The sequence below is a fragment of the Arvicola amphibius genome, chromosome 1 (genome assembly GCF_903992535.2).
Source record: "Arvicola amphibius chromosome 1, mArvAmp1.2, whole genome shotgun sequence".
In the NCBI taxonomy this organism is placed as follows: Eukaryota; Metazoa; Chordata; class Mammalia; order Rodentia; family Cricetidae; genus Arvicola; species Arvicola amphibius.
This window is the reverse complement of record NC_052047.1, coordinates 158,198,923-158,221,972: the sequence shown is the minus strand read 5'-3', so window position 1 is coordinate 158,221,972 and position 23,050 is coordinate 158,198,923. Positions and strand designations below refer to the sequence as shown.

Sequence of the window (23,050 nt, the reverse complement as noted above, 5' to 3'; positions counted from 1 at the left end):
GTTTCCCTGAAAAGCGATTCAGAAAGCAAGAGCATGCCTTAGAATCAATGCTGCCACAGAAACTGAGAAGTTCAGCATGAAGACAGAGACCTCAGCCAAAGAGTAGGCTGGAAACAGGGCTTTTCACTTAAGCTCTTCTTCCAACTCACTAGAGGTCGCCCAATCCTTTGACATCCCCCCACTGCTCCAGATCCTCCCCACTAAACCACATAAACTAGTTTTGCAGACTGTATTAAGGAAGTCAGCTTTTTTGGTTTTCCCATAGGTTGGAGACTGACACATTTATGAACAGTAGAAGCTTGGGTGCTATAGAAACGTGAGTCTCTAGGTGGCTGTTGTCTATGCTGTTCCATGTATGCAGCCCTGCTTGGGCAAGATTAGATGATGTGTCTACAAATGCTTAATCATCCTTGTTTATTTGATTTCAATTGGTAGCACAATCAGCTTACATTCCCAATTCCATCATCACTGGGAACTAAAACCAAAAGCCCTATCTATAGGTGAGTTCCTCAAGGCCGTATGCATGTCAGGCTGCAGAGAACACTGCCATGGGTGCACCTGAATCACATGATGGCTAACATGCCAATACAGAAGAGGCCTTTCAAGTAAACGAATCTGACCTTTTCCTTGTGTTTATTTATTTTTTTTTGAGAAAAACAGAATTTATACATCAAGAATCTCACCCCTAGCCTAGAAATAACCACCCAAAACTCCATGGAGGTGGGTTTTCAAAGAAAAGATAGATGACAGAGGATATAACTATTTAATGTCTATGAGCTACAAAAGCCATTGCAGATTATGAGAATACAACTTTGGGGGCATACATCAAAATGCAAGTCCCACATAAATGTGAGTGACTCAATGAAACACAGATCAAAAACATATACTGTGCTCGCTTTTCTATTTTTGTCATTGTCTGGCAGCTGGACAAATGCAAAAAAGAGCTCAATATATTGCCCATCTCATGGAGTGTAGTGGCACAGACCCATAAACCCAACTTGGGAGGCAGAGTCACAAAGACCATGAGTTTGAGGACAGTCTGGACAATATAGTAAAATCTCTGTCCTGTAAAACAAAATATCACACTCGGATTCTGAGGCCTCTTTATCAAGAAGATGAAGGGGAAACTGCTTCAACTTCAGATCAAGTATCTCCTTGGGGGGGGGGGTCAGTCCCTGGTACCTGCTATTCTACAGAGAGGCTGGCTTTGGGCTTCAGTGACCATCAGAGGCTAGTCAGCTCACGAGTTCCAGGCTGAAGGCTTCAAATAAGCTTGAGCAAGTGTCGGGATCACCCAGAGGGCTTATTAGTAAATGGATTGCTGGCTTCCCTCCCAAAGCTGATTCAACAGACTGCAGGCTGGCACTTCCACCAAGGACTTAGAAGAGGCTGTTGCTGGCACCGCTGGTCCTGGGGAGTCACAGCTGTAGAACCGTGGGCAGGAAACATGTTGACAGAACTGGTAAGGCTACGTGTCACCTTTCATCTTACAGGGGAAGGAGGACTCTAGGTTCAGAGAAAAGAAATGCCTTATTTGTGGTCAAAAGCCAGTACTCAGTCTTTTTTCCTGCACACAAAATAAATGAAAGTCTCTAGGGCTTAAACCAATGATTCATCTCATAGTTCTATACCCTCAAAAGACTCATAGTAATGTCTCTCAGACACAGATGGACTAGCTATGTGACATTGGTCTTCTGTATTTATAATGGCACGAAAAAATTCCCATCACTGATGTCTGTCCTCCTCTACTTTATCTATTTGAGATATATTTAGACCCATTGCTGCTATCTATAATATTCAGGGAACTGGCATACCGTACAGATCCGCAGCTGAGAAGTCTCAGGCTACACCATACCAGCCTACTGTGCAGCAGGTTAGACCATGCATTTTCGGTAAACATCAAGAATGCGTCTCAGAATGTTTGCCACCATTTGGTAACAGATGGCTGCATTTCTAGTGCACAGTGGGTTACTTTTCTCTACGAAGGAACACCAGCAGGAGAAGGAACGAGCTGTTGGCCCTCCTGCCTCAACAGGCAGCAGGATGAGAACCAGAGAAGCTGTGGGTTCAGGATTCACTTACAAGCTCCCAGAGCCCCCAACTTCCTCAGGAAAGCAAAACAAGACAGTTCCACCAAGAAGCAGAGGGTCATGAACTAGCCAAATTCTTTTCCTTGCTCTAATCCTCAACTTCTAGTCTTTATCATTTCCCATTCCTCTTTGCTGTTGTTAATTGCCTCTCCCTGCCAAATTCCAAGAATATTGCTTAGTGCCCTTAATATCGATCCCTTTGGTAACGGACTCCTCAACTCTTAGGACATGCTGGGAAGGAGAAGGTTACAGAGAGGTCTGGCTCCTCTGGGCCTTGAAACTTCTGACTTTCCATAACTAAATGGATGTCAACTTAACCTCACCCAAAAATCTGTGAGCAGGTATATATTTGTGAGGGGAAAAGACATAAGAAATTAATTTCCATGCCAGCAATCTCCTTCAATAAATTTCATAAATATACTTTTCCCCCTTTGGTTTTTTTCAAGACAGGCTTTCTCTGTGTGGTCCTGGCTGTAGGTCTGTGTTGTTCTGTAGACCAGGGTGATTTCGAACTCACAGAGATCCACCTGCCTTTGCCTCTTGAGAGCTGGCATTAAATATACTTTTTATGTCTACTGGAACCTTCTTGGCTACCCCATCATTAAAGCTGCTTCTGTCTCCCTCTTATGAACAGTATGTGCTGGCCGGGACCATGCCCATAGGCAGCGCCTCTCTTGTTCATAATCTAGAAAGCATCAGCCTGGACTGCTGTTCTCTGATACCTTTCATTTTTCTTTTTAAAAATGTATTTTACAAAACACTGAAAATAAGAGCACTGTATTAGATACATGCTCTAGAGCTATTACTAAGCAACAAGATTCTTAACAGTTATGGAGATTTTATTTTTTTTTCTGTCTGTAAAAAGGCATCCCAGTTTGGGTTTCTATTGTGATAAACATTGTGACCAGAAGCAACTTGGCAGAGCAGGAGAGGGAAGAGTTTATGTCATACTCCCAGGCAATAATCTAACACTGAGTAAACTCAGAGCAGAGACTCAAGCAGGGTAAGAACCCGCAGACAGGAACCGATGCAGAAGCACTGAGGAGTGCCTCTTCCTGGCTTGCTCTCATGACTGGCTCAGCCTGCTTTCTCACACAGTCCAGGACCACCTGTCCAGGGGTGGCACTGCGCAATAAGTTGGGCTCCTCCTTGTTGATCATAACTCAAAGCTATACCCAATAGACATGCCTATAGAACAATATTACAGGGCATTTTTTTTCAATTAAGATTTCCTCTTCCCAGATATGTCTAGGTTTGTACCAAATTAGCAAAACCAAGCTGCAGAATGGGCATATCAACAAGTATTCCCTGAAAAACATTTGTTATAGTCCAATGACCTGTGCAGGTTCCAGTGAGTGGAGAATTATTACAGCTTGTCTGTGCTTGGCTGCTGCCTTCTAGCAAGGATTCAGAAACTAGACAGGACAGCCCCGGTCTCGGGAATTTGTAGTCTCAGAGGAACTGCAGCTCTGTTTGAAGACGAAAGCTACAAGGCCACTGAGCTGGGCAACAGAATCCAACAACTGGGAGTGGAGGCTGCAAAGGCGGCTGACCAGGACGGGCTCTGCTGTGGGATGAACTTTGAGCAGAGATGTGAAGATAAAAAGGAAATAGCCTAGGCACTAGTGTGGGGGCAGGAAACAGAAAAGAATGCTCCAGGCAGGAAAAGAAGAAACCTCAGAGACTCAGAGGAAAACAACAAAAAAAAACTAGGGTGTTTAAAACCAGAAAGCTGACGAACATTGGCCTAAGGATGGGGAGCCAGAGGAAGGAGGGACAATGCTATTTGCATTCCGAGAGGCATTGGAAACTGATTCCCATTTTAAGACGCTGGCTTGCATCGATGTAATATGATCTAAGTTTAAGATGGGCCGTGGAAGGCAAGTATAAACAGTGGGACTCAGGGAGATCCAGTAGGGTTGGGACAGCCTGGCCTGGGCTCATAGCTTCAGACATTTGGGGAAGAACTTTAGTGCCAGAGACAGGGCTGGCAAGGGCTTGTGAGAGTTTCCTGGGATAACAGGATGCATGTGTGACATGTTTATATCCCCATAAAATAAACACAATAAAAAAGAGCCACCAGAAATGATTGCGGCACTGTTAAGTATGCCTTCAGATTTGAAGACATCTGCTTCCTTTCCGCTCGGTTTCCGTTGTCCGGCGGTTTCTATCTGATTTTTCTTTCAGTTTGCATTTACCAAGCCACTTAGAGAAGACTTCCTTCTTCCTTTATGAAAGCCTCATATCTTTGTTTTGGACCTTTGTCATTTGGGGCTGGACAGCATCTGAGCACCCACTTTTGGTGGCAGGAGGGGAATTTCAGAAAAGGTAAATGCTCCAGGTTCCTATGGTAGAAACCCAACACTATCACCCTGTTATTCAACCAGCAAAAGTTTTATTTTGTTTTGTTAGAGACAGGGTCTCATTGTATAGCCATGACTGACTGGCCTGGAATTCATTATGTTGACAAGGCTAGGCTTGAACTCAGAGATCTGCCTGCTTCTGTCTCCAAAGTGCTTGGATTAATGGCATGTGCCACCAGGTCTGGGCAACCAGCACTAGAAGTAAACAGCACTGACTATGTGACAGGCACCAAACAGCATAAAAATAATGACTCATTCTGTTGAATTATTCCTAACACCATCCACCTAGTGTGCTTGCTGTTTCCACTTAATGGATGAGAAAACTACATTAATTCAAGGATGCACATAGCTTTTCAGTGAAAGAACCTAGATGTTAAACCCAGCAAGGCTGACTCCAAACACACATCCTAATCATCAAGCCTAGCCCAGCAATCTAGAGATTTGGTCCAATGATGGCCTTAGTTTTGCAAAGTTTTGCAATATAAGGATGCATCAGTGATCACAGGTAAGGGGCAGAGCCGTTGAGAGAGTAAATATCCAGTGTATCACCAGCAAAAGCTGCAGGTCCTGTGCAGAGTGGCTTGGCTGGTAGTGGCAGGCTGGGTTGATGCCAGGGCTCACTACGTCGAGCCTTCCTTGGAGCCTACCATTTTGCTGAGTCTGAACTTCTAATTTTCATCAACTCTGTTTCCTACTTTCCTCTTAATATATTATTTTTCTGCTGAAACGATCTGCAACCAAGAACCCTGGCCAGCACAGTTAATTTACACAGCAGCAGCCAGCCAGTCACTGTGCTCAAAGTAAGGACTCCAGCAGATGCCTTTGCACCTTCTTCTGCCCTCAGCGGCCTCAGATTCCCACAGCTTCTTTCCTCTGACAGTGTGCACAGTCAAGGCTACCTGGCTTTCACCCTGGTGACAGCCATGTCTGGAGTGAATGTCCCTTGCCAGGACTAATGGTTCCAGAGGGGACCCTGTCAGAGATGCATCCTGTGCCTTCAGTTCCCACAGAGCAAGGAAGTCAACCCAGAGGACTCTGCCGCTCACGAAGGGTGGTGGTGGCTCAGAAAGGTCATCCACGCCAACCATCTGGCCAGGGCCCTTCGCCAGTCTTCATTTTTCAAATCTACTTTTGAGAGGTTGAATTCCAGTCTCATCTTCGGACCACAGTATCTTTGCTACAGAGGTTCCCGGAATCCCTTTTCCCTGCTTACTCATCCCCCTGCATGCCACAGAGGGGAGGGAATTCTTATAATAGTTCTCCCTTTGTGATTCAGGAAGTGTCGGGGCAGAGATAAAGCAAACTATTATATAGATAAGAAAGCGTCTTTTAAAAGTGGGATGTGTCTGTCTGTCTGTCTGTCTTTCTGTCTCTCCCCCTGTGTGTGTATGTGCTTGTATGATGTATGTGTGTGTGTGTTTGCATGATGTGTGTGTGTGTGTGTGTGTGTGTGTGTGTGTGATGTGTGGGTGCAGGCATGTTGAACACCATGGTACTCACAAGGATATCAGAAGATAACATGATGTGTGTGTGTGTGTGTGTGTGTGTGTGTGTGTGAGAGAGAGAGAGAGAGAGAGAGAGAGAGAGAGAGAGAGAGAGAGAGAGAGAGAGAGAGAGAGAGAGAGAGAGGTGGGTTCAGGCATGTTGAACACCACGGTACACACAAGGATATCAGAAGATAACTAGCTTGCCCCTTGCTTAAGGCAGAGTTGCTCGTTCACAGCCACATATGCCAGGCTCTCTGGCCTCCAAGCTTTTACAGGTTCTCCTTTCTCTGCCATCCTGCTGGAGTGATGGAATGACAGCCACAGGCACTGCCATGTCTGGGGATTCAACTCAGGTCCCTAAGCTTGCACACCAAGTGTTTCTTCCATTAAGCCTTCTCCCTAGCCAAGAAAGTATATTTTAAGGTAGGGGGTTGAAAATGAGAGACATTTTTGTTGCTTTTTGCCAAACTCCCTGGTGGTTCTTCTTATTTTGTATCTGCTCGCAGTTTAAGACTCATGAAATCCCAAAACTTTGTCTCCCAGAGGTATGGCTTAAAAACTTTACTCTTCAGGACTTTGGAGCTGGAATTGACAGACTAATAGATACAATTGTTTTTGTCTCAAATCCCTAAACATCTAACAGTTCTCCACTGCCAGGATCAAGGTCCTTTTGGAAATGCCTCATGGCAAACAGAATGGATACAAGTTGATCCTGGGGCATCATGTTGTGCCAGGCAGAACATAATCAAGAAAATAATGGTAGCATGTCACAATGCCACGGGAGGCCAGCTTGGAAGGAACCTTCCTCATTGCACAAATCTTGTACACATTGAGAACCAAATGATCCAACACTATAATAAATAAATGAAGAAAGACAGAAGTAAGTAAAAAGAGGTGACAGGAAGGCTCTTCGGTAGCTGCCAACTGCCTACCCGTGAGCACCGAGAGACTCCTAGAGATGGAAGATAAGTTTGAAGACATCATACCATACAACTGACCAGTCAGGAATAAAAAATGATTCGTAAATCAAGAATATTTTGGTGTCTGGACATGTAGGTCAGGAATAGAGAACTTGCCTAACGTGCAAGGCCTGGAAAAATGTTATTAAAAAGAACATTTTGAGAACTGACAGTGTAATTCAAGGGGTAAGAAAAACAGCATCTTGACCAGGTAATCAAAGTTAAAGTCATCAATGAGAAGCAAATGGCCTCTGTGCACCTCCAATATAAGTCCCTCTGAAAGATGTACCTCTTGGTGTTCCAGCCGAGAATGTCTAGCTGGACTACAAGCCTAAACAAGGAATGCTTCATTTGAAGATGGGCGAGAGGGATGTGTTCTTCAAAAATTCAATATCTTAAGGATCTATAAAATGTATGAGTCAAAGAAACAAAAAGACTTGAGAAACAAATATGATATCTAGCTGGTATTGAGCCCTGGGCTTGGGATGAGGCAATGCCACTTGGAACATTCCTGGGCTGACTGACAGCTCTAGGATACAAGAAACACACTGGACACAAATATCCTACCATGGTTAAACTCACCAAAGTTTCACATGAACTGTGCTTACATAGGATCTTCTCCTGTTTTAGGAAAACTACATGGATGTAGTTAGAGCTAAAGCCTGCAACACATATATGTATAACACTCTCAAAAAATTCCAAAAACTAGAGAAAATACACATAGAAGAACAAAAAGAGGTTGCAGGTCATATAGCGAGTGAATTAGGGAAATAATATCCCTGGATTCATGTGGTCACATTTAATTTTTATGTGGATACTTAGTACTTGAACTCGGATCTTCTTGTTTACACAGTAAAGCGTTCTTACCCACCAAGGCATCTCCTTAGGCCCCTTAGATTCTTTTTCCTGCATTTTTCATACATCTAAAGATGTTTCCACATAAAAAAGTTATAATAAATAATTTTAGGGATGAGGATAACTACAAAGGGATGCCAGAAACTTTTCAGGAAGGAGAGAATGGTCTAGGTCATACTTATGCCTGTGTTTGTACAATGTTCATGTTTGAATCTGTACACTTAGAATTCGTAGCTTTCACTGCATGCAAAATACCGCAAAAGAGTTTGTTTGAAAATTACGATGGGAAGAGTCAAAAGATTGTCCTGGACAGACAGACAGAAAGAAGATGGATACCCACCCATATCCCTTAAGACATCTCCAGGGATGACTGCATTACGGATGGAAACAGATCATCTCTCTCGTGGGTGGGGCTCATTTATTGCAGGTACAGAGAGAGACACACAATCTTATGAAGCATATTTTTGTCAAAAACAATTAATCATCTTCATATTAACATCTATTTTACAGTGAGCAAAATATTCTGACAAAGACTTAAAGCATGAAGCTGCTGCCCAAAGGGTCCTGCATACTATTCCTGATCCTGAGAATATCATCCACTATCCTCAGCCATCTCCCTTAATAGCCCGGACAGTTTGTTCTGCTCTCTCCCTGGCATGTGACCCATCTAAACCCTAGTTTGTGAAGGGTCTGTCACTTCCACGCATCATGAAGCCCCTCCGTAGCGACCCTGTTCTTTCCCACTCCGCCTGCGCTGCCATCTCAGGTTGCCTTTCTGCTTCTGCGGCAATCTTTTCATTCCGTTTCTTGAGGAAAGGTTCCTTATACTGAGCACCAGGCTTGGCACTCTGGAGAACTCTGTCAGACTAAACTAAGGTTAGGAAATTGGGGAGTGATTCTTTTCTTTTTCAGGAAACTGTCACCTACAGAGAAAATCGATGTGAGATGCCCCTCTGTACGCTATGAATGTGTCTTATCACCATTGGTTAATAAAGAGACTGCTTTGCTCTATAGCAGGGCAGAATAGAGCTAGGCAGAAAAACTAAACTGAATGCAGGGAGAAAGAAGGCAAAGTCAGGCAGATGCCATATAGCTGCCCAAGAAGCAAGATGCGAGATAACAAACCACGAGTCTCGTGATAAAATATAAAATAATAGGAATGGGTTCATTTAAGATGCAAGAGCTAGCCTAGGAATATGCTTGGGCCATTGTCCAAACAGTGTTGTAATTAATATAGTTTCTATGTGATTATTCGGGTCTGGGTGGCCGGGAAATGAGAAAGCACAGTTTCCGTTTATAGAAAACACCATGCAGCATTGTCTCTGTGGTATCCTACCCAGAAATGTCAGTTGGTTTTAAGGGGAGATTTTGTTTTATCTGAGTCGATAAAGCCTGTTTGGACCCAGACATTCTATTGCAGAGTATAATTAGGAAAAATAACCAAAATCAATTTACAGTCTAGGAAACCCTGAAAGAAAAGAAAAGCAAAATATCCCTGTTAAAATACTACTTGGAAATTTTAAGCAAACCACTATGCAGCCAGTAACTGGTCAGCTAAAATGGAAGATGACGCCTGTGACACCTTTCTGATGCCTGAAAAATTACCAAAAGATGGGTCAGCAAGCGCTCACTGCACACAGTATGCCAGGCAGGGATTAAAGGGTCACATTCGCAGGCAAGAAATGGCAGAGCCTGGGTTTGAAACCAGCAGTCCAGACTACATTTTCAACTCCTTCAGTGTTACTGGAGCAGAACAGAAAGACTTGGAGACTTTAGGGATACAGGCAAGAAAGAAGCCTTTCACCCTGTGATCTAGTTTATATTTCTACTGGCTAAGATTCAAGGCCATCAACACAATTGATAACATCAGAATTTCCTACGGAGATAGTGCTGGCCTTCCTAATGACATCTCTGACAAGGATGTTAAAACAACAGGCCATGCTTACTTAGGGTTGGGGCCAGAATGTTCAAGTCCAGGCCTTGCATTTTAGCTGTATTGGGACTCCTCTCTCTTCCCTAAACCCAAACAATGAGCCTTATAAAAACCACCCTCATTAACAAAACAAATGTTTCCTTAATTTGTACATGTAGTTTAATTTTAAGACAGGGTCTCTGTAGCCTATTCTAGCATCCAACTCACTACAGAATTTCAAATATTGATTCTTCTGCCTCTGCCTTCCACATGGGATTACAGGTGTGAACCACCATCCCCCAGCTAGGAAATCCTTTAAGATAAAAGAAATAAACCAACTCACATTTTTCTGCTTTATTTTTTAAACACTGCTTAAACCTTGCTGTAAATTGTTCATGTTTGAGTTGTACAGTCTCCTTTTTTCTTTTAAAATAGACCAGTCGTGATGGTTACTGTTATTGTCAATTTGAAAGGATCCGGGACATCTCTGAGAAATCATTTAGTTTAGGTTAGTCTCCTAACATGCCTATGTAAATAGGTCGGCTGATGTGGGGGACCCACCTTGAGGAGGGTGGTGGTACCAGTCTCTGTGCCTGGGTCTTGGACTGCATAGGAAGAACGGAGCTGACTGAGCACAGGTGGCCATCCCTCTACTGTTTGACTGTGGATGCAATGGGACCTGTTGCCTCATGCTCCTGCCCCCGGAACCTGCCCACCATGATGGAAATGTGAGCCAATGAAACCCTTCCTTCCTGAAGTTGCTGTTGTTGAAGTGTTTTATCACAGTCATAAGAAGTGACCGTGACATCCCCTTCCTTCTGAACTTCAGTCGGAAGCATGTATCACCCCGTGTCTCTGTGTAATAACCCCATTAACCTAGCTTCACTCTGACTTGTCCTGAAATGCTGTTCTGTGCTGTAGCCACGGACAGCTCTACCTGAGCCAAGAGGGCTATGCAGGGAATTCACAGGCAACGGCAGCTGTGAGGTGTGTCTTCCCCCCACTGTTGGCATTATTGACTGAATTACACCCTCCTGCCAACATTTATTTGTTGATGTCTTAACCACCAATACTTTAGAGAGAGATGATTAATATAAAACAAGGCCTTTAAGGTCCAATCTAAGAGGACTAGACTCCCTGCGGGAGGACGAGAAAACACCAGGAATGGACATGCACGGCTGAAAGGCCGCAGGAGGACATGACAGGGCTCCTGTCTACAAGCCAAAGAAGAAAGCCTCAAGATTAAACAAAACCACCTGCACCTTGACCCATGGACTCCAGCTTCCAGACTGAGAGAAAATCAATTTCCATTGCCTAAACCTCCCAACCTGTACTATTTTATCATGGTCGCTCTGCCAGAAGGATATAATTAAGTACCACTTCCCCTTCATTCCAGAAAGTTCCACGATGAAGTCTATGTTCAAGTCTATGTCAGGATGACTGGAAACACTCAACACTTCACCACGGTTCACAGAGCACTAAAGTCAAAGGAAGACAATTCCTTCATTTCATTGTTATTGTCCAGAAATGAAGTTTTCTACATTGACAACACTACCCATGGTGGTGTTTGATTATTTGTTTTATTTTTTCACAGAAATTTATTGCCACGTAATTCATGTTCATTCTACAAAGATTAGAAAAACAGAGAACAGAAAAGTCTCTCCATCATTCTTTTAGCTAGTTTTATATGGTTGGTTAGCTTTATGTCAACTTGACACAAGCTAGAATCGACTGAGTGGAGGGAGCTTCAATTGAGAAAGCACCTCCGTAAGATCAGGCTGTCCACAAGCATGTAGGGCATTTTCTTAATTAGTGATTGATAGGGAGATGCCAAAACCTTTTACAGGTGGTGCCATCCCTGAGCTGGTGGTCCTGAGCTCTATAAGAAAGCAGGCCGAGCAAGCCATGATGAGCAAGCGAGTAAGCAGCACTCCTCCATGGCCTCTGCATCAGCTCCTGCCTCCAGGTTCTTGCCCTTTTTGAGTTTCTGTCCTGACTTCCTTCAGTGATGAACAGTGCTGTGGGAGTGTGAGCCAAGTAAATCCCTTCCTTCCCATGTTGCCTTGGTTATGGGGTTTCACCAAAACAATGGTAACCCGATAAGACAATCATCTGTGCAGAGAGCCATTGTCTTGGGATCTGCCTCCCATGTGTGTGCCCACATGAAGGCCTTGCACATGTTTTGTTTAGGTGAAATGGATTGATCATGTCAGGCCTCTAGACCCCTCGCCTCCATGTGGTGTTAAAGAAGAAAAAAACTGATCAAAAGAATAGAGTTTGCAGCCTGGAGGGAGACCTGCCATTTCGACTGTGCTGGGTAGCTCACATGACTAGGGGACCACCCAAGAAAGCAAGTCCACCTTAAGCTGTACTACAGAGATAGATGGGATAATTACTCCTTTGATGAGATACTGTACTTTTTCTTCCCAGAATTCCTATGTAGCTTGTAAATTCACTTTTTTTTGATTATCAGAAAAGCATAACTTTTCTTTCACTTTTTGAAGCATGCTGTCCTCAACCACTGGAATTTTTTTTCTCAATACCGTGGGCCTCCTTAGTATCCCCAGAGCAGCAGTTCTCCGTCTGAGGATCGCAATCCCTTTAGAGGTCAAACAACCCTTCACAGGGGTTGCCTATGACCATTGGCAAACGCAGATATTTACATAACCATTCATAACAGTAGCAAAATTATAGTTATGTAGTAGAAACAAAGATAATTTTATGGCTGGGAGGGTCGCCACAATACGAGGAACTTATTAACAGGTCGCAGCATCCGGAGCCTGTGACACTGCTCTAGAGCCTCCCCTTCCCACCATGGCTGCTTATCTGTCAGGTGTGTGTGTCTGACCTCCAGCTGAAACAGAACTGTCTGTTTCCCTTCCTTTCCTCCCCTCTCCCCTCCAGGCAGCTGCTGAGGTTTTACACTTTGTCCGCCCTGGTTTTCCCTTTGCTCCCCTCCCTACCCCTCCCACTCCTCCCTCTCCTCTCCTTCCCCTCTCCTCCTCTCCTTTTTTAAACTAATAAAATCATCCTTGAGCTAGTTTGAGCCCTCCTCACCCCAAGACAGGGTTTCTTTGTACACCTGGCTGTCCTAGAAGTCTCTCTGTAGACAAGGCTGACCTTGAACTCAGAGATCTGCCTGTCTCTACCTCTGAAGTGCTGGAATTAAAGGTGTGTAACACCACCGCATGGCTTTGAGTCCGTTTTTAAAGAGGAGAACCCTGATTTCCCCTGGATCAGTGGTGCCCCCCCCAGATGCCCAGCCTCTGCCCAACCAGAAACGGGCACTTGGAGACTGTAGGGAGCAGCCGGTGGCTGAGTGCTGCTCTGCCCTTGCATAGATATTCAGTCTCAGGGCACGTTCCTGCAGTGATTGCACGGAAGTCCCAGAAATGCTTACTCAGTCTCCCTACGTGTCCTTCGCTGGACCTGAAATGCTGCAGCTGCCCTGTGGCCCTAAGCTTCAGTCCCGGCTCTTAGCAAGCCCGAGGCTGGCCTGTGGGCTGTTCTCCAAAGGGGGAACCTGAAGAGAATCCCTCAGTTCCCCAGGAGAAGCATCAGAAGGTGGCCACAGACCATTGTCAGACTGTAGTCGCTCAAAGATAAACCCCAGAAACCTTGGCACTCAGGTCATCAATGAGAAGCCCTGTAAGCTACCCCCAGGGCATGCTAGGCTGTGTTGCACTGACAAGCTTTTGTATCCACCCTCACTACACAGGGAACTTCTACTCTAGGAGAGAACACGTCTACTCTCTTGCTTGGCAGCCAAGGCAGCCTCTGATAAAGGGACTTGGGATCTGTGGCCAGGCCTCCGTAGTCACAGTTACCCACATCCATTCACCCAGTGCACCAAGATCCAATCTGTTGGCTTCATCTTCTCTGCCCAGGCCCCTGCTTCTGCCACTGCCACCAGCCCCCTCTCCAAGAGTGGCCTATGAGGATGGAGCCTGAACATGTGGCTCCCACGGTAGGAGGTTGGGGACCACCCTGGGTGCTGAATAGTCACAGATGCCCCTCCAGGATGTAGGGTGGATTATGGGTTGGTGGGAGGGAGCAACGAGGCCTTGTTGTTCACATTTTCACAGCCATTCCACCAGGAAGCTACTGGGCCAGACCTGATCTGTCTCCAGATAGGACGATGTCACAGGACCATAGGAGTGAGTGTACGGGGGTAACAGCCCTAGCTCAGAGCAAGCCAGAGCCACAAGACAGTGCACCCTAGCTGAAGGCAGACGGTGTGAGAAGCAAGGAGATAAAGGAAATGGGGGCAAATAGAGGTCTCTCAAGCTCCTCGGTATCCTTGGTGACCCAGCACAGCAGAGTGGGCTCCCAGCTCGGGACAGTCGTCACAGGGCTACTGAAGCACCAATGTAATGTAATGGCCTGTGAAGAAGCTCGACCAGGCCTGAGCGTCCTGCCGGGCCCAGGATCCCTACCAGAGATAGGAAGGGTACCGACATCTCAAGAGTGAAGCCCCTTGACAGCACCCAAGTTTCACTCTGAGGATCCCTACATCAGCAACCCACCCCAACTCTGCTCAGTTCAGAGGCCAAGCTGAGGGGCATGGGCTCATCGCGGCAGCTAAGTAGAAAGCCTTTCATGATTCTGATCGGGAAGTGAAGCCACGGGAGAGGGTCGGGCCACAAGGGCCACAGTCCATAAAGCACTTGTTTGTTCCTACCTGTGGCTCTCCTCTTTCCCCAGGTTTAAAGCCTCAAGACTAGCCAAGGCACCGCCCAACCTTAGGACAGGAATTCAAGGCTGCTGGCACCTCTACCCACCAGAGCATCCCCGGAGCTCTCAGCATGTACTGCCCCGGTCAGGGATAGTGGCAGCAGCTGGTGGGTCAGAGGGAGCTAGCTGTGCTGGGGGTCCTTTCTTTATCAAGGAGCTGCTGCTGCTGCTAACTCTGGGTTGAGTACCCTGAGCTCTGCTGATCTGGGCTTACGGGGTATCCTGTCTGCAGCCACAGATCTCACGGAAGTCTCTGTTTCTTGTTAGGTAAAATGGCCTTTGGCTCCGCATCTGTCTTTAAGAACACCACATGCCTTTGGTTCAGCCCCAGCCTCTGCATCAAGGAACTGGGAGGTTTTGTCTGTGGTCTGACAAGGACGTTAGTATAGAGGAATGTCCATTCCTTTCCCATTCCAGCCACAGGGGCCTGTAGGATAATAAGCTCCCAGGCACATGACTCAGAGGCACAAGTCCAAGCTCCACCTCCCACGGGTGTACAGGATACGTATTGCCGTCACTTTTCCACCAATGTTATTATACCTGTTTGTTTTGGTCCAACTTTATCCAATTAGAAGACCTTCCTTCCTACTAAATTTAACTGTATCCTTTATTTTCTTCATCTCCTTCTGCTGAAAAAACATTCCGCCAACATCTTGCAACCGCCAATTGTAACCAGACAACATCTTGGGTCCCTCAGTACTGGAGAGTGACCTAGACTTTTACTAAGCACCATCAGGTCTCTGCTTCTCTGTGTCCACTTCAGAAATACCCTTGCCCTGGCTGCAGACATGCTCGTCATTGTGAGAGCCCAGGGCATCTGGGAACATAACTCCACGCAGGATCCCAAAGCCCCGTGTGTGAAGTGGGGCATTTATGCCTGAGACACGTGATCAGTGAAAGATCTGATCCAGCCACTCTAGAAACTCTGGTGAAATTTCCACTCTGTGATTTCAGATAGAATAGCACATACCCTTCCCTGACTGCTGAATATTTTGAGTCACAGCCAATTCATTTAGCTTGAGAATTGGACTGTGCTTTAATCCTCTAAAGACAGAAAGAACTTGGGCATTTAAGCCCCATCCTTAAGGTTCTGGTAGCTCCATGGAATTTGAATCTGTACCTTGAATGGGAAAATTGTCACCATAATAACTGACAGTAACATCTGGAAGAAGGGAGCACAAAGTACTTCAAAGGGTCAAGAGAAGTGGAGCAAGGGCTAGAACAGCCTGAGGGTTTTGTTTTCTGGATTACATGTGACTTTTAAGGCAAACGGCATACCCTTGAGTGTTCCTTTTCTACTTTGTGTGTCTAAGTGTGTCAACACATTATGGCTCGGCTTACTGCATAATTTGCCTTACAAGGAGCCAGCATATGTCCAGCTCTTGGGATAGGCCTTACGATACTTCACACATTGACACGAATCTTCATACTTCAAAATGAATTAGAGTTTAGTCTGCCCTTGACAAGAACTGATGCCCTTGACTATGCATCAAAAGTCGAAGGGAGGCATAATTAATTACCTTAGTGTTAATCAAGCTACAAACTGTAACAGAGTACTCCACTTGACAAACCCAGCTTGATGGCAGCCTGCAAGGTTCAGCTAGAGCTCCCAGGCCCAGCCCACTTCTGGTTGAGTAAGACCCTGGCCGTGGGGGTGGGGAGTGTACAGAGTCTCTTTCTTCCACTCTTACCTCATAATTCGCCCCCTAGGAAGCTCTTCCACCGACCCAAGCTCCCTCCCAGTCTCATAGTCTCCCTTTGGGCATTCCTGCTGGATCAAGTCTCTCCTCACTGGCTAAGACCCTGACAGGGAGAGCTAGGGGTCCCTTGGGCCAGGGAATTTCCTCCGGCCTCAAAGGAGAGGCTGGCGTGTGGAATCTGGATGGTCAGCTCTTTGGACTGAGGTCTGAGGAAAAACCAGGGGAGACCCTTTAAGCCCAGGAGTAGGGGTTACCCAACAGAGGGCTCCCTTGCCTGGGTCTGAAGGCAGAACAGACCAAAAAGGCCTCTCCAGGTCAATCTTTTTCTCCTTCTTTCTTGAAATGTGATTGCTTGAAGATAATTAGACACACAGTAAAAGGGGAGGACTCATCCCGGAAGGATGGAGGAAACCAAGTTGAAATACTTGCAGCTATTTAGGGAGGAAAGGTGAAGAAAAAGCCAGTATTCATGAGTGGATTGGACCGAAGGAGAGAGGAGAGAGAGAGGAGAGAGAGAGAGAGAGAGAGAGAGAGAGAGAGGAGAGAGAGAGAGAGAGGAGAGAGAGAGAGACGAGACTGAGAGAGAGAGAGAGAGAGAGAGAGAGAGAGAGATCCTTGCCTTGGGGAATGAATTGCCCCTTAAAGTTTTCTTTTTGTTTTGGAAACACTTCTGCAGAGACCTTCTAAAAGCCTGTCGAGCCACTGGTCAACGAAGTTAACCAAGTGGCCAAGGGAGGGTTTAAGCCTGCTCTCTCCATGTGGACTCTGGAAGGTCCCCAGCAGACTGCATTGTCGCTGCCTGAGGTCTAAAGAGAGGCTAGCCTAGGGGCTTCATTTCCATGGCTCTCACCTCCTATCAGTTTTCCTTTTTCCTCAAGTTTGTCAGTTTCTGGAGTTTCCTTTGTCAGTTCTTACTGTGAGGACAGAGCCTTCCCACATGACCTTACCTGGCCGGTAAAAAACTAGGCAGCATGTGGTACCTGCAGACCAAACCCAAGGAAAGCAGAACCTCAACTTCGGGAGTTCCACACCACCTGTCAACATCCAGGTTTGGGTTCTGCAGCAACCGACCACCCATGCTGGGAGCCCAAGGAAGAAGGATCAGTGCAAGGTGGGGTGGGGGGCGGTGGGACAGACAAGAGTCCAAAGGCTGAGGCTTGGCCGTGCTCTGGGATGTTGGGAGTCGGGGGGTCGAAAGTTACCCAGCCCTAGGTGAAAAAGACCCGCGCCTAAGCTGGGAGGCGGTAGCATCTGTAAGCCGCAGAGGGACGGGAGGAAGCCACCGGGCTTGCACGGCCGGACGGGAAGTAGTCGGGACGCGAACATCGGGACTGCCCGCCGGATAAACGCAGCCACTCACCCAGCAACAGCAGCTTGAGCTCACGGCGCGCGTCCTTCTTGTCGCGGCGAAGCTGCCGTTCGATCTCCGCGCTGATGCGCTGCGACTCTTTCTCCTCCGCAGACAGACAGCAGCAACCGGCCATCATTTGTCACTCCGACGGGGCGACAGGGACCCCACGCTTACCGCCGGGCCTTGCGGATTATCCGCTCCAGGCGCAGGGTGTAGAGAGGAAACACCTGAACTGACTATCCGACGGAGCTCCGATCTTAAACTTCTTGAAGGCAGTTCCTCCCGAGAGCCTATGCGGTCCGGGATCAGGCACCCAGCCCTTCACTCGTGCGGAAAGAGCGAGCTGGGCTGTGTGAACGGCAACGGCGCTGTCTTCAAAAGACGCGCGCCTCCGGCAATGTAGCTCGGCACCCTTGTAGACTACACAAACCGCGAGAATCAAAAGTGCCGCTGGGAGAGTCGTTTCTTCGGGTCTGGGGGTGTAGCAGGCTAGCAGCAGGCGTGGCGTGGCTTGCAGTCAATGGACCAGCTTGCCTCTGCTTGCAAAGTTCCGAAAACCTCTGCAGTTACAGGAGACTTTCGCCGCCGACTGGAAGGTTCTTCCGTCACTGATGGCTCTAAGTGGCAGAAGGAGGCGGGGCGTCTCGAACCTACAGCCCTGGCGTCTGCGGGAGCTGCCCCTAAGCCTAGTCCAAGCTAATGGTGTCTGGGAACAAAGGAAAACGAAGACGAAGAGGTTAGGGCGCAGAGCAGCCTCACACCTGCCTCCTTGGCGGTGGCGCCCTAGTGCAGGAAGGGCCACTTGCCAAACTTGCTGTAACCAGCAGGCGCTGGCTGCCAGGCCCTTCCCGCGGCCTAGATCCGGGTTCGGACAGGTGAGGGAGTTTCGCCCAACTCCCAGCCTCAGTGCCAGGGGCGGAGGCAGCGCACTAGTGGACCCGAATCAGGCGGCTGCAGCCAGGGCACACACTGTGTGCTAACAGCTAGGCTCTGGTCTCCTCTCCCATTGGAGGCTGAGCCTTGCCCACCAGCCTCTCCACTGCTCACACTTGGGGTTCCTAGACCGGCTCACACCGCTTCCCGGATGCCCCAGCCCAGCCTGGACTTGACGCAAATCCTGGGTCAGCTCGCAGCTCGCCTGTCTAGTGTAGATGGGCTGGATGGCTCTGCTAGGAACCACAGCCGCCTCTGGGGTCCGGTAAAAGAGCAGGCAAACTAGTTAACGCCTCCCAGCCGGTCCTACCTCCTGGCACCGGATGGGGGGCCGGGGACTGGAGGGGTGAGGGTGGAAAAACGTCTGACTGCTTTGCATTTGGTGATGGAAAAGAGTCATGCTTTGTAAAAAAAAGAGTTGGCACCTTCCCGACACACCTGGCAGTTCCCTATTCAACCCTGCAGTCAGGCTGCCGCCTTAGGACAGCTCCGGGAACGCCGCGTGTAAAATCTGAACACACTCTCGACAACTCAAATGGAAAGACACAAAGCAAGTTGTATTCCTTGATTTGTCTGTGTAGATTTTAAAGTGTAAAGCGAGAACAGAATAAGGGATCCTACGGACCACCGGGAAAAAAAAAAAATTCTTTTCCTCCTATTCAAGTCGGCATACGACGTGTGCATACCTACGGAATCCGACCCTAATGCTTTCCCTGTAAAGAGTTGAAGCAGGTGTGGGGTCATTATATAAGAACTTGGCAGCTACTGCTATCTGGCTGCAAAGTCTTGTTTACTTTACTGTTTAAGAAGTGCGGACTAATCAGGCTTTAAAATACCCTAGTATTTTAGCTTCCTTCCAGGCATAAATTGACGGCAACAGTGACCCCTGCAGGAAAACGTCTGGATTTTTCCTCAGCTGCTACAGTCTGTTTTACACGGAGATCTCCACTGCTTGGCTCCTCAAACTGAAGTCCCTATCATAATTTTTAGTTTCTCATGGATACTAAAACCAGAGAAAAATCTGAATTCCAAGGTAATTGGAACAACTGAAAGAGTCAGTCTCGAGTTACTAGCCTTTAAAAACAGATCATGGCAGAGTGTCCTGAGCCAACTTGGTTGTACCTAACAAAAACCCTCAGGGTTCCCATCTGCTTATCCAACCTGTAATCCTCCCATAGGATGTGACCCGGGAGAAGCCCCACAGTTTTATAGGCAAAGGTTTTTATCTTCAGATAACAATAAAAAACCCTCAATGATGAAAATGTCAAAGATAGGAAATAGGCCAAATTAACCATGTGGGCGATATTATGTTGCCACCAAGGTAATCTGTAACATTAAGTCACAGCGACTAACAAACACCTTGTGATGTTTTGGTGAATGACAGACTGCAGGTGCCATGATGGTCCCACTATTTCTCTCAGGGCAGGGCTGCAGTTCAGTGGTACCGCACTTGCCTCCTGTGCATGTAACATCCAGCACCGAAAAGAAAACTCACATCACCAAACGATAGATACACTGCCCCGCGTGTATAAGAACACTCCAGAGCGTCCACGCACCACTGGAGCTGATTAGCCACATATTCCTTAAACGCTCTTCCTATTATCCGTTCAATACTGCATAAGAATAACAAACTGGCGAGAACCCTCAAAATACACTCAGCTGAAAAGACGAGGCACAAATAGACAACCAGTAAAATATAAGTGGTATGGTGAGAATACACACCTGCATTTTTGAGAGCCTACAGTACATATAGCAGAAAGGTTAGTTGCTCTGAGTCGAAACTGGCCGGCAGATTATCTACCACAAGTAACTCTAATTATCTGAGAGAGTTATTTGTGGCCCCTCCCATCGTATTTAGATTGCACTTTTCCTAGCTGTAAGCAGAGCAATGGACTAGAATCCATTCAAAGGACTCACCCAAGTCTAACATTCAGTTGTTTCTTGGATTATTTTCACACTTAGAAAAAGACATTAAAGGGCTGAAGAGCAGGCTCAGAAGTTCAGATCATTGGCTGCTCACCTAGAGGACTCTGGTTCAATTTCCCAGCACCCATTTGGTGGCTCACAACCATCTGTAACTCCAGTTCCAGAGAATCCAACACCCCTCTTCTCTTCTGGCTTCTGCGCATGCTACACAAATGTGGCACATAGACCATATGTGTAGGCAAAGCATTCATATAAATTAAAATGTTCATATAAAATCACATTCATATAAAATCATACATATAAAATCAAAAATGAAAAACCCAATTTAAAAAAGATAGTAAGAATGTAAACTTTAAGCGATTATTGGGCATCGTAAACTCCTGAGAACTATACAAAGGGATAGCACAAGGCAGTTAGCTTCCTTTTCTGCATTTGTTTTTCTTCCCTCGTCGTCTCTAAGATCTAGGGCATAAGATCAGAATAATTTTATATCATGGGATTTGAAACACTTTCCAGGAAAGGCTAGCTTGAAGAAAGTGCTTAGACATGGAGAAGACTTTTCCTGCTCCTTCCCAGGCTGCTGCAGTTCCTCCTGAATCCTCATAGACTCCAGCGGGGCTGCTTCTGCCTGCCAAGAGCCGGGCTCTGCAGGTCACACAACTGCAGGAGTCTTCGGGATGTCCACGGAGTCCAGGCCAGTCTGATATAGGCACTGAAGATTCCAGTGACGAGAAGTACTGACCTGTGCTCTACCAGAAAACTTAAAGTTGAGCCTGCAACCCTGCTTCCCAGGAGCAGCATCCCTCCATGAGAGAGTCCCCTTGTCTGCCATGCTAATGGAATCTCAGACAAATGTACTGTTGTCATCTACAGGCCTTGGTGCACCCCCTTTCCCTTTTCCAGGAGTGCCATCTCTTACCGTGGGCAATGTTAAGTCATTTCTTTTCCAAACACATCTCTTCTGAGAAGCCATCTCCACTCCTGGTGTGGGAAGTCCTTTTGTATATGTGTTTCTTTTATTGGCTAATGAAAATAGAAGCTGCTTTTACTGGCCAATGGCTTAACAGAATAAAGCCAGGCTGGAAAAGATATATATAGAGAGAGAGTAGGTAGAGTCAAAGAGATGCCACGTAGCTGCCACCCGGTAAGCCACAGCCACATGGCGATACACAGGTTAACAGAAATGGGTTAACCAAAGATATAAGAGCTAGCTAGCAATATGCTTAAGTGATTGGGCCAAGCAGTGATTTAAATAACATAGTTTCTGAGGGTAATTTGAGACTGGGCAGCGGGAAACAAACAAGCAGCCTCCTACAACACACCCTTCCCTAGAATCAAGGCCCACAGCTTCCTGTGTTCATCCCATCCCACCCTAGCGCACCTGCCTGTCTCTGCTAATTCCTGTCACCCATGGGTAGTTTTTCTTCTTTAACCTGCTAGTCTTATACTAGCAAAGCTTAAGAAAGCTCTCACGGTAGAAGGCATCGATGATGATGATGATGGTAATGATGATATAAAGATGATGATGGTGATATGAAGATGGAGAAGGAGGATGCCAACCAAAAATATGCACTTGGGGGTTATTCTCCCCGGATACTGCCTCTCTCTTCCTGTCCCTTCCCAGCTTGCACCCAGAATCCTCCCCCCCTCCCCCTGCCTCATCCTCCCGTCTTTGGGGCCACAAAATCCCACAGCTCAGCCTGTTTGGGCTCTGGGGACCTGGAATTGAGTGCACCCAGGCCGGTGGGAGGTCCCCTCCTTCATTTGACTGCCCGGAGCAAGGTAGGCCTTGTCTGAGAGCTGCTTGGCCTGCAAGGGGACCTGACAGTCTGCAGGAGGATCCATCATTCTTTGGGGTGAGTGAGGAGTGAGTGCCTGAACCGCGGCAGCAGCCCGGAGAGGGACCACCGACTCTCCACAACTCCCCCCTGCCACCAGCACACTTCCTGCTCTTCCTGCAGGGGTTATTCTCCCCGGATACTGCCTCTCTCTCCCTGTCCCTTCCCAGCTTGCACCCAGAATCCTCCCCCCTTCCCCTTCCTCATCCTCCCGTCTTTGGGGCCACAAAATCCCACAGCTCAGCCTGTTTGGGCTCTGGGGACCTGGAATTGAGTGCACCCAGGCCGGTGGGAGGTCCCCTCCTTCATTTGACTGCCCGGGGCAAAGGTAGGCCTTTGTCTGAGAGCTGCTTGGCCTGCAAGGGGACCTCACAGTCTGCAGGAGGATCCATCATTCTTTGGGGTGAGTGAGGAGTGAGTGCCCGAACACCGCGGCAGCTGCCCGGAGAGGGACCACCGACTTTCCACAACTCCCCCTGCCACCAGCACACTTCCTGCTCTTCCTGCAGGGGTTATTCTCCCCGGATACTGCCTCTCTCTTCCTGTCCCTTCCAGCTTGCACCCAGAATCCTCCCCCCTCCCCCTGCCTCATCCTCCCGTCTTTGGGGCCACAAAATCCCACAGCTCAGCCTGTTTGGGCTCTGGGGACCTGGAATTGAGTGCAACCCAGGCCGGTGGGAGGTTCCCCTCCTTCATTTGACTGCCCGGAGCAAGGTAGGCCTTTGTCTGAGAGCTTGCTTGGCCTGCAAGGGGACCTCACAGTCTGCAGGAGGATCCATCATTCTTTGGGGACACCAAACACCTCCGCGCTCCTTTTGAAGGAAGAGATGGGCAGGCGCCAATGCAGGAGCTCCTCCAACAACATGAAAGGCAACATGACATCACCACAAGCCAGACATCCC

At 47.3% G+C, this 23,050-nt stretch overlaps 1 protein-coding gene across 1 annotated transcript in view; it reads right to left on the bottom strand.

The window, feature by feature from the left end:
* LOC119815260 (guanine nucleotide-binding protein subunit alpha-14) overlaps positions 1 to 18,217 on the bottom strand; it is a 149,231-nt gene extending 131,014 nt beyond the window's left edge. The window contains exon 1 of the mRNA XM_038331414.1: positions 17,461 to 18,217. Within this exon, the coding sequence (XP_038187342.1) occupies positions 17,461 to 17,587 (127 nt within the window). The 5' untranslated portion in view covers positions 17,588 to 18,217. The remainder of the gene's footprint in view (positions 1 to 17,460) is intronic.
* Between the last annotated feature and the right edge of the window lie 4,833 nt (positions 18,218 to 23,050).